The following is an 11,803-nucleotide window of genomic DNA, read 5'->3' on the forward strand; positions in this document are numbered from 1 at the left end:
GCCATGGGCGTAGTGGGTTTGGGTGGCGAATACAATCGTCCCGATTCGGGGAATTCAGAATACGGCTTCCGACCGAAACTGGAATTACCTTGCCACAAAGCGATTTTAAGCGCGCGATCGCCTTTCTTTCGTAATCTCATAGCTAGACGAACACGTAATATGGATGCTGAATATGCAGAGCGTGCTCTGCATGTGCCGACGCGTATTGTGTTGGATGAAACCGTGATACCAAAACGTTATGCTCGTGTTCTTTTACATGCCATTTACTTGGATACCGTAGACTTAACATTAATTTTAAGGGGAGCAAATTCGGGAACAGCAGCGGCTGGTTCGCTGGGTGAAGTTCATGCCTTGACGGCGGGTCGAACACGACCAACACCGCTCGAGGAAGCCATGGAACTATATCAAATTGGTAGATTTTTAGAATTGGATATTTTAGCACAAGGTTGCGAGGATCTCATATTGGAGTGGCTGACCTTAGACACTCTGCCAACGGTGCTCAAGTGGGGGAGTCAGGTAAATTTATATTTTTTTTATTATTAAATGTTTGTAGAAAGAAAATTTATAAAGCTTTTTATTGAAAATGCTTTTAAGCAAAAAGCTTTTTATTGAAAATGCTTTTATGCAAAAAGCTTTTTATTGAAAAAGATATTGTTAAAAAGCTTTTTATTGAAAAAGCTATTATTAAAAATCTTTTTATTAAAAAAGTTATTATTAGAAAGATTTCTATTAAAAATGCTTTTTTTATTAAAAGCTTTCTATTAAAAAAGCTTTTTATTGAAAATGCTTTCTTATTAAAAGCTTTTATTTAAAAAGCTTTTTATTAAAAATTTGTTTTTAAGTTGTATTCAAAAAGCTTTTTGTTCAAAGTTTTTTGAAAAAGCTTTTTTTAAAAACTTTTCAACTGAAAAAAGCTCATTAAACAGTCTTTTGATTAAAAACATTTTATTTTAGTAAAAAGCTTTTTAACAGGCAAAATATTATATTTAGATTAATTTGAATTCAACTTTATCTTTAGCCCCACGGTTCTGCGTGGGTTTTCCGCCAAGCTTGCCAATATTTACGCGAAGAATTCTCTGCAGTCATCTCATCACCTGTTTTGCATCAACTCGATAAATCGCAACTTATACACGTTTTGCAATCGAATTTTTTACAAGCTTCCGAATTGGAAGTTCTACAGGCTGTACTCAAATGGGGAGAACAGGAGCTCATACGGCGCATGGAAGATCGAGAACCGAATCTTTTATCGCACACTGCCCATTCGGTAACAAGAAAAGGTGTCAAGAAACGCGATCTAAGTGATGTGGAACTAAGAGAAATACTCTCAGACCTTTTGCCATTAGTGAGAATGGATCATGTCTTACCGCCTAATAGTGAAGTTTTGGCCCAGGCAATACGCCGTGGCCTAGTGAGTACACCGCCCTCGCATATGATTGGCGATGAACGTGAGAATTTACGTATCAATGCTTGGATTAGGGGAGGAAAAAATCAAGGTCTATTTGTGAGGCCTCGCCTATTTATGCCATACTTTGAAGAGGTTAAGGCATTGTTAGAAGATCGCATGACTTCATCACATCATCAAGCTGAGCTAATGAGAATGCGTCGTTCTCGACAAATGCCCGACATACCCGATACTTTGTATATGGTTTCTAGAATGAATGCCGCCTCGAATAGTGGTGTAGGTAATACGGGTGTGGGCTCTGGTACCGATACTGTAGATATCTTAGCTGCTGCCGCTGCTATACCCCCACCCGATACACAAACCTTGGCTGCTATGCTGAAGCGCGAACACAAACTGCGGCAATCACCCATGTGCCAGAGGGCTTTACATCTGCCTCTTTCGTCCAAACATGAAATCGATAGACAAATACGTCTGCGTGTGGTAAGAGAGTTTAATCTACCCGATGCTGTGTCGGATCTACTAGAGACATCACTACTTAGCAATACCCGCAATGTTCAAGATGAAGTACAAAATATGGCCGACTCCACGACCACGGTGCAGTCCGTCGACGACTGTTGTCTGCTAGAGGATGATGATCAATCGCCACCACCCTCACCGGCAGCAGCCTCGGCCGGTTCAGTGCCTAGACACTCGGCCATGGGTGCTAGTTATCTATCGTCTTCGGTGGGCTCGAATGCGGGCTCAACATCATGTGGTGCTGCTTCAACATCGGCGGCCGATGGTCTGCCTGCCTGTTATACCAGAAATTTAACATTCCCCCGTCAACATGCCGCCGGTTTGTTGGGTTTAGGTTTTGGTTCTGGCGTGGGCATGGGCTCGGGACTGCCTCATAATTTTGCTAGACTTTCGGCGTCAGCACATCATCGCAATGATTTGCCCGCCCTTATAACCGAAGGTGATTATCGGGGTTTTGCTCATGGCAGTGCTTTAGGGCTGGATATGGGCGGTGCTGAGGGTGGTGCTATGGGTTGTTCGGATGGCCCTAATGCTGGTCATTTATCAGATATGATGCCTGATGTTGCTATGGCCACGGCTTCGTTGGGACAGCTACATTTAGCGAATGCTAGTAGTTCTGCTAGTAGTACGAATGATATGCCTGAGTCTTTGCAATTGGATTTGGGTGATGGTTCGAGTCATATGATGGGTGCTGGCGGAGGAGGTGGGGGAGGAGCCGCAGCGGGACCAATGGGAGGTTTGCGGGGATTACAGGTAAGAGTCGTACATATTTTAGAAATTTAACACATTTTTAGTAAGAAATTGTTAAGAAACTCTTTTATTCAAAAGTTGTTCAGATCTTTTCTAATAAAAAGTTGTTCAGATTCTGATCAACTTTTCTAGTAAAAAGTTTTTCAGATTCTTTTCAACTTTTCTAGTAAAAAGTTGTTCAGATTTTGATGAACTTTTCTAGTAAAAAGTTGTTCAGATTCTGTTCAACTTTTCTAGTAAAAAGTTGTTCAGATTCTGATCAAGTTTTCTACTAAAATTGTTCAGATTCTGATCAACTTTTCTAGTATAAAATTGTTTAGATTATGATCAACTTTTCTAGTAAAAAGTTGTTCAGATTCGAATCAACTTTAATAGTAAAAAGTTGTTCAGATTCTGATCAACTTTTTTAGTAAAAAGTTGTTCAGATTCTAATCAACTTCTCTAGTAAAAAGTTCTTCAGATTCTAATCAACTTTTTCATTAAAAAGTTGTTCTGATTCTGATCAACTTTTCTAGTAAGAAGTTGTTTAGATTCTAATCAACTTTTCTAGTAAAAAGTTATTCAGATTCTGATCAACTTCTCTAGTAAAAAGTTGTTCTGATTCTGATCAACTTTTCTAGTAAGAAGTTGTTCAGATTCTAATCAACTTTTCTAGTAAAAAGTTATTCAGATTTTGATAAAATTTTATAGTAAAAAGTTGTTCAGATTTTTATAAAATTTTGTAGTAAAAAGTTGTTCAGATTCTGATCAACTTTTCTAGTAAAAAGTTGTTCAGATTCTGATCAACTTTTCTAGTAAAAACTTGTTCAGATTCTGATCAACTTTTCTAGTAAAAAGTTGTTCAGATTCTGATCAACTTTTCTAGTAAAAATTTGTTCAGAATCTGATCAACTTTTCTAGTATAAAGTTGTTTAGATTCTGATCAACTTTTCTAGTAAAAAGTTGTTCAGATTCGAATCAACTTTTCTAGTAAAAAGTTGTTCAGATTCTGATCAACTTTTCTAGTAAAAAGTTGTTTAGATTCTGATCAACTTTTCTAGTAAAAAGTTGCTTAGATTCTGATCAACTTTTCTAGTAAAAAGTTGTTCAGATTCGAATCAACTTTTCTAGTAAAAAGTTGTTCAGATTCTAATCAACTTTTTCATTAAAAAGTTGTTCAGATTCTAATCAACTTCTTTAGAAAAAAGTTTTCTAGAAAAAAGTTATTTAGATTCTGATCAACTTTTATAGAAAAAAGTTGTTCAGATTCTAATCAACTTCTTTAGAAAAAAGTTGTTCAGAATCTGATCAACTTTTCTAGTAAAAAGTTGTTCTGATTCTGATCAACTTTTCTAGAAAAAAATGTTTAGATTTTGATCAAAATTTTATAGTAAAAAGTTGTTCTGGTTTTGATTAACATTTTATAGTAAAAAGTTGTTTTGGTTTTGATCAAAAATTGTTCCAACAAAACTAGGAATTTTCGAAATTAATTAGGAAAATGTGTATGTTCGAAATGGGAAAAATCTGATCTATTATTCATTACAGCATCAATTACCTCCTAATAATTATCATCATTTTATGCAACGTTCAAATTCACCCTTTGATGTACTGCGTCAGGGACAACATTCACCGGCACCTGCAGCACAACAACATCCACCACCTGGGACGTACAATACAGGACCACCACGTTTCTTATAGAGTTTGCGTGTGGCCCCCGATGAGGGCCTTTATTTTAGCATGCCCTTTTAATTAAAACAACAAAACCAACCTACAAAAAAGTGAACAAAAAACTAAAACCAGCACAAAAAACCAAAAAAAAAAAAATATATCTTAAAAAAATTAAAGAAACAAAACCTTAAAAACTAAACCACCACCAAAACACCCCTTTTATTATTAAAAAAAAAATTAATAACTATTATCTAAACTTCAAACTATAATTAACAAGCTAAAATAAAGTACACGCGCTCAATTTACTCTATAAGATTAAGAAAGAAATTTCTGCGAAATCTGTAAATTACAAAAAAAAAAAATCTTAATTTTTCATTGTGTTTTCAACTTTAAACTTCCCCATATTAGAATTTTCATTTTCATGCTCATATTTTTCCTTCATAAGTTCGTTCTGTTGTTTAACATTTAGAACAAAAATTATATTAAATAAATTGAAAAAAAAAAAAATGAAATAAAAAACAAATGTTTTGTAATGTTATTTAAATACATAATTATAATTATATTATTAATAATTTTTTTCCTTAGATTTTAGGTAATTTATAACAAGAAAAAATATATATATTAATAAAACTTACATCAACAAAAAAGGCGTTTTTTAGTAAATATTTTTTAATTATATTTAAAAAATTAAAAAAAAAAAATTGTAACTCCCTGCCCACTTTCCCACAACATTACAAATTTTGTTGTAACTCTTAACACAATCATTCTATCTTACACTCTTCCTCTCTCTCTCTCTCTCTCTCTTTACCTCTTTTTCTATAATAAATTCTTTTTAATTCTTTTTTACTTTTAATGCGTTTAAAATACATTTTTTTAACTGTACAACAAAAAAATTACAAAAAAATCAAATAAAAAAAGGAACATGTTAAACAAATTTAAAATTAATTAATAAATAATGTTATAATTTATAAATATTAATATAAAAATACACAAAAAAATAAAGAAATCATCAAAAACCTATAAATACAATTACAAACAAAATTAATAATTATAAAAAAAGCCTTTAAAAAACAAAACAACTACATTGTAAAAATATATAAACAATTGTAAAAAACCATGCAAAAAAAATATAAAATTTTTTATTTAAAACATCAAACTTTTTCATAAAATATAGAAAAAACTTCATTAAATTGTTCTCAAAAAAGTTGTTAAAGTTTCTAAACCAAAAGTTAAACCTTAGCTTGTATTTAGTGTTTCTTTGGCAGCATATAACCAGAAAATATTAACATTTTATTCAGCCTATTAAAAGTGGCGGAGTAATCCTCCGACGAAAATATTAAACTGCTCTTTATCTCAGGCTGGCCTCAGAATTACTACATCACTTTACATTTTCCAGATATTGTGTCCTAAAGTTTAAAAAAATTCACATTTTGTCCATATTTAAGACTTTATAATAGCGCGAAGACAGCTTTATATAAAAAATTGTCATGCCATCTAAATGTCTAATCTCTCGGCTTGAAAATAAAGCTCTTTTATAACTTCTTTATATATCAAGATAATTTAACTTTAAAATTTGTTTAAAAAATTTAAAAACTGACTAATTTTGATTATTTTCTTAAAACTTTGACAAATTTTATGATAACTTACAAATGAAGTTCATCCTAATACAAAAATATGCACAACTTATCCACGTACGTTTGCCATTACTCAAACAACATTATAGTTTGTCTATAACTTTATCAAACATGCAATATAATTATTCATTTGTACATCTAAATATAATATTAATAAAATTCATAAAATATCCTGTATCACAGAAGAAACCTATAGAATTTATAATGGATCAACATTGCTATTATTTATTTTATAAAACTAAAATTTTGATTTAAAAATTGGAATAATTTCCCCTTTCCTTCCTTTTCCCCTGAATTTCTTTTAACTTGTAGACAATAAACAGGTGTAACGAACAAAGCAACCATTCTGAATGAACAGTTCACGAGAATATCACGATAGTGATTCTAGTTCTGGGTTCAGTTTAGTTCAGTTCTAGTTCAGTTCTAGTTCAGTTCTAGTTCAGTTAGTTCTAGTTCAGTTCTAGTTCAGTTCTAGTTCAGTTCTAGTTCAGTTCTAGTTCAGTTCTAGTTCAGTTCTAGTTCAGTTCTAGTTCAGTTCTAGTTCAGTTCTAGTTCAGTTCTAGTTCAGTTCTAGTTCAGTTCTAGTTCAGTTCTAGTTCAGTTCTAGTTCAGTTCTAGTTCAGTTCTAGTTCAGTTCTAGTTCAGTTCTAGTTCAGTTCTAGTTCAGTTCTAGTTCAGTTCTAGTTCAGTTCTAGTTCAGTTCTAGTTCAGTTCTAGTTCAGTTCTAGTCCAGTTCTAGTTCAGTTCTAGTTCAGTTCTAGTCCAGTTCTAGTCCAGTTCTAGTTCAGTTCTAGTTCAGTTCTAGTTCAGTTCTAGTTCAGTTCTAGTTCAGTTCTAGTTCAGTTCTAGTTCAGTTCTAGTTCAGTTCTAGTTCAGTTCTAGTTCAGTTCTAGTTCAGTTTAGTTCAGTTCTAGTTCAGTTCTAGTTCAGTTCTAGTTCAGTTCTAGTTCAGTTCTAGTTCAGTTCTAGTTCAGTTCTAGTTCAGTTCTAGTTCAGTTCTAGTTCAGTTCTAGTTCAGTTCTAGTTCAGTTCTAGTTCAGTTCTAGTTCAGTTCTAGTTCAGTTCTAGTTCAGTTCTAGTTCAGTTCTAGTTCAGTTCTAGTTCAGTTCTAGTTCAGTTCTAGTTCAGTTCTAGTTCAGTTCTAGTTCAGTTCTAGTTCAGTTCTAGTTCAGTTCTAGTTCAGTTCTAGTTCAGTTCTAGTTCAGTTCTAGTTCAGTTCTAGTTCAGTTCTAGTTTAGTTCTAGTTTCAGTTCTAGTTCAGTTCTAGTTCAGTTCTAGTTCAGTTCTAGTTCAGTTCTAGTTCAGTTCTAGTTCAGTTCTAGTTCAGTTCTAGTTCAGTTCTAGTTCAGTTCTAGTTCAGTTCTAGTTCAGTTCTAGTTCAGTTCTAGTTCAGTTCTAGTTCAGTTCTAGTTCAGTTCAGTTCAGTTCTTTTCAGTTCTAGTTCAGTTCTAGTTCAGTTCTAGTTCAGTTCTAGTTCAGTTCTAGTTCTAGTTCAGTTCTAGTTCAGTTCTAGTTCAGTTCTAGTTCAGTTCTAGTTCAGTTCAGTTCATCTAGTTCAGTTCTAGTTCAGTTCTAGTCAGTTCTAGTTCAGTTCTAGTCGTTCTAGTTTTAGTTGTTCCAGTTCAGTTCTAGTTCTCTAGTTCAGTTCTAGTTTAGTTAACATTTTGCCATTTCGATACCATCAAATAATTGTAATGTAAATTGTAAATGATTACTTCTAATAAAATATCGGTGATATTTGTAATGTAAAAAAATTTTCATCAAAAGTCTTGAGAACTACAACACTGTCCAGGCAGTGATACTTTTAAATCAAAATTGTTGTTACTAATGTTTCTAAAATTAATTCTTTCACGTTTTTTGATTATAATGTTTTGTTAAAATTTCTTTCTATGGGTGCCCAAATTAATATTTTGATTTTTAACTGTCTAATAACGTTCAGTTAAACTTAGTTTGAAAATTAATATTATAATTTTAATATCAAGTTGATCTAAATTTTATTTAATCACAATTACTTTTATTTGTCAGCTTCTCTTTAATAAAAATAAAACAATTATCTCAAATAAAAAAACCCACCACTCTAAATGAAAAGAAAATTATCTTAAACCTTAAACAAATATAAGAAAAATATAAAACCTAATAAATTATAAAATATCAGAAAAAAATCTATAAAAAATAGTCATGGTTCTCATACAAATAAAATACACAAAAAAAGGAAATAAAAAAACATATTTTGATTTCAATATATTTGCCCGAATCCTCAATATAATTACAAAAGATAAATAAAAATAAAAGAAAATGCAATAAAAAATATAATTAATTAAAAACTAAAAAAAAAAACAAAAAACTGCCCAAAATTTGAAAACAAATAAAAAAAATATGTATAAAATAAAAAAAGGTGTCTGTAAAATTTGAAAAAACAAAATTTAAATATATAAAAAAAGCTTTGTTTAAATTTAATTTTTATTTATAATTTATAAAACAAAAAAGGACTTATAGTTTATTTTAATTAAATTAATTTTATTTTTTTTCATTTTTTTCTATAGAAAACTATTGCTTTAAAAACTCCATTAAGTGAAAAAAAAACATAATTTCTATATTAAATATAGACTTTGCATATCATATGCTAATTAAATACAAATACACAGTTCTCCTTAAACGGCAATAAAAGACAATTTAATAATTTTGCAAGAAACCTTTAATATAAAATGAAATAGTCTTTAAATGAATTAACACACAGGAACTGTGTATATGATTTATAAAAAAAAATTTAAGATTTTTTTTTATACACAAAATATTTTATATTTAATTTTATTATAATTTATTATTTTATAATTATTATTAAATAATTTTAAGTTGCTTGTTTAGAACAATAAATTTTTATCACTTATTTTTAATTTTGTAATATATTTTTTATATTTAATTTTTATTATTTAATTAATTAGCTAATATTTTAAAATTTTTAAAACTAAAAAACAAACTTTTTTAATATTTTAGTTAAAAAAAAGAAAAACAAAATAAAAAAGCTACAAATTATATTAAAAATCCATATAAATATATTATTAAATATTGAAAAAATTAAAAACAAAAAATGTTTAGCATATTATTAAAATAATATTATTTACTTAAAGAAAAACAAAAAAAAAAAAAAAAACAGAATTAATATAAATTATAAAATATTCGAAAACAAAATAATACGTTTCAAAAAAAGTGTTGTATTTGAAATAATAATTTAATAAAAAAAAAAAAAACAAAAAAAGAAAATGCGTAAATATAATAAAAATAAAACAAATTTATTTAAATAAAAAACTACTTGTGGCATTAATTTCATAAAACATTATCGAAAAAAATAAGTTTTCCAAAATTTTGTATAAAAAGATCAAAATCTTAAATATTTTCATTAAAAAATTTTGGAACTTTTAAAATTTTTCTATTTTTTTATAGAAAATTTTCTTCTTTTTTCGAAATTTTATTTTTTTTTTATTTTAAAGAAAACTTCCAAAATATTTCCGAAATTTTCTTGAAAATTTTTATTTTTATAAAGTTTCTATTTCTACAGAAAATTTTAAAAAATTTCTATTTTTAGAGAAAGTTTTTCGAAAATTTATATTTTTATATAAAAATTTTCGAAAATTTATATTTTTACAGATAATTTTTCGAAAATTTTTATTTTTATAGAAAACTTTTCGAAAAATGTATATTTTTATAAAAAATTTTTCGAAAAATTTATATTTTTATAGAAAATTTTTCGAAAAATTTATATTTTTTAGAAAATTTTTCGAAAAATTTATATTTTTATAGAAAACTTTTCGAAAAATTTATATTTTTATAGAAAATTTTTCGAAAAATTACTATTTTAATAGAAATTTTTTCGAAAAATTTATATTTTTATAGAAAAGTTTTCGAAAAATGTATATTTTTATAGAAAATTTTTCGAAAATTTTATATTTTTATAGAAAATTTTTCGAAAAATTTATATTTTTATAGAAAATTTTTCGAAAATTTATGTTTTTATAGAAAATTTTTCAAAAAATTTATATTTTTATAGAAAATTTTTCGAAAAATTTATATTTTTATAGAAAATTTTTCGAAAAATTTATATTTTTATAGAAAATTTTTCGAAAAATTTATATTTTTATAGAAAATTTTTCGAAAAATTTATATTTTTATAGAAAATTTTTCGAAAAATTTATATTTTTATAGAAAATTTTTCGAAAAATTTATATTTTTATAGAAAATTTTTCGAAAAATTTATATTTTTATAGAAAATTTTTCGAAAAATTTATATTTTTATAGAAAACTTTTCGAAAAATTTATATTTTTATAGAAAATTTTTCGAAAAATTTATATTTTTAATAGAAACTTTTATAGAAACTTTATCGAAATTTTATATTTATATAAAAAAAATTTTTATCGAAATTTTATATTTTTATAGAAATTTTATCGATAATTTATATTCTAATAGAAATTTTTATAGAAAATTTATATTCTTACAGAAAATTTATTGAAAATGTATATTCTTATAGAAATATTTATCGAAAATTTATATTCTTATAGAAATTTTATCGAAAATTGTATATTCTTATAGAACTTTTGTCGAAAATTTATATTCTTATAGAAATATTTATTGAAAATTTATATAATTATAGGAACTTTATCTAAAATTTTTATTCTAATTGAAATTTTATCGAAAATGTATATTCTAATAGAAATTTTATGGAAAATTGTATATTCTTATAGAAATTTTGTCGAAAATGTATATTCTTATAGAAATATTTATCGAAAATTTATATTGTAATAGAAACTGTTTATACCCTACACCACGATAGTGGGAAGGGTATTATGCGTTTGTACTAATGTTTGTAACATCCAAAAATATTGGTCCTACACCCACCTTAAAGTATACCAATCGGCTCAGAATCACTTTCTGAATTGATTTAAATTTGACACATACGAGGACGAAGCCTGGTTAAAATCGGCCCATTATTTCGTATAGCTCCCATACAACCGTACCCCCCGAATAGGGCTTTTTAGCTCATAAATATGTTAAATGCAACATTTTGTTTTATATAAGTCTTAATGATATTGCTGATTTTCGTATTGATAGTGCCTCATTTGACCCTATCCCAAATACTAAGTCTCCTTCAGAAAATGAACTCATGTTCAAAATTCACTTTTAAATACTAATATCACGATGATGTATTGTGCATAAATAATTGATGTAGGCATAAATCCCTCTACCAAAATTTATAAGGATAGGAGAATATTAACCCCCTGCCCCCATATAAACCCTCTTTTGGAAAATCCCTTTTTTGTCAACAAATTGTTAAAATATTTTTGAATTAAAGTAAAAATTAAATTAAATACTTTATTATTAAAAAATAACAAAATTGTGTGTCTAGTTCAGTTCTAGTTCAGTTCTAGTTCAGTTCTAGTTCAGTTCTAGTTCAGTTCAAGTTCAGTTCTAGTTCAGTTCTAGTTCAGTTCTAGTTCAGTTCTAGTTCAGTTCTAGTTCAGTTCTAGTTCAGTTCTAGTTCAGTTCTAGTTAGTTCTAGTTCAGTTCTAGTTCAGTTCTAGTTCAGTTCTAGTTCAGTTCTAGTTCAGTTCTAGTTCAGTTCTAGTTCAGTTCTAGTTCAGTTCTAGTTCAGTTCTAGTTCAGTTCTAGTTCAGTTCTAGTTCAGTTCTAGTTCAGTTCTAGTTCGGTTCTAGTTCGGTTCTAGTTCAGTTCTAGTTCAGTTCTAGTTCAGTTCTAGTTCAGTTCTAGTTCAGTTCTAGTTCAGTTCTAGTTCAGTTCTAGTTCAGTTCTAGTTCAGTTCTAGTTCAGTTCTAGTTCAGTTCTAGTTCAGTTCTAGTTCAG

The 11,803-nt window shown here is 28.2% G+C and overlaps 1 protein-coding gene across 1 annotated transcript; it reads left to right on the plus strand.

Moving 5' to 3' along the window:
• Nucleotides 1–3: 3 nt before the first annotated feature.
• On the plus strand, nt 4–4,473 carry LOC119610086 (BTB/POZ domain-containing protein 7-like; the record flags this gene model as incomplete). Its single annotated transcript, XM_037965184.1, has 3 exons — nt 4–516; nt 1,019–2,671; nt 4,193–4,473. Coding segments are annotated over 3 exons (2,319 nt in total), but the record flags the coding sequence as incomplete, so codon positions are not given.
• Between the last annotated feature and the right edge of the window lie 7,330 nt (nt 4,474–11,803).

Source organism: Lucilia sericata, unplaced genomic scaffold, assembly GCF_015586225.1.
Source record: "Lucilia sericata isolate MDLA Ls3-8-SP2 unplaced genomic scaffold, ASM1558622v1 Contig001115F_arrow, whole genome shotgun sequence".
Taxonomy (NCBI): domain Eukaryota; kingdom Metazoa; phylum Arthropoda; class Insecta; order Diptera; family Calliphoridae; genus Lucilia; species Lucilia sericata.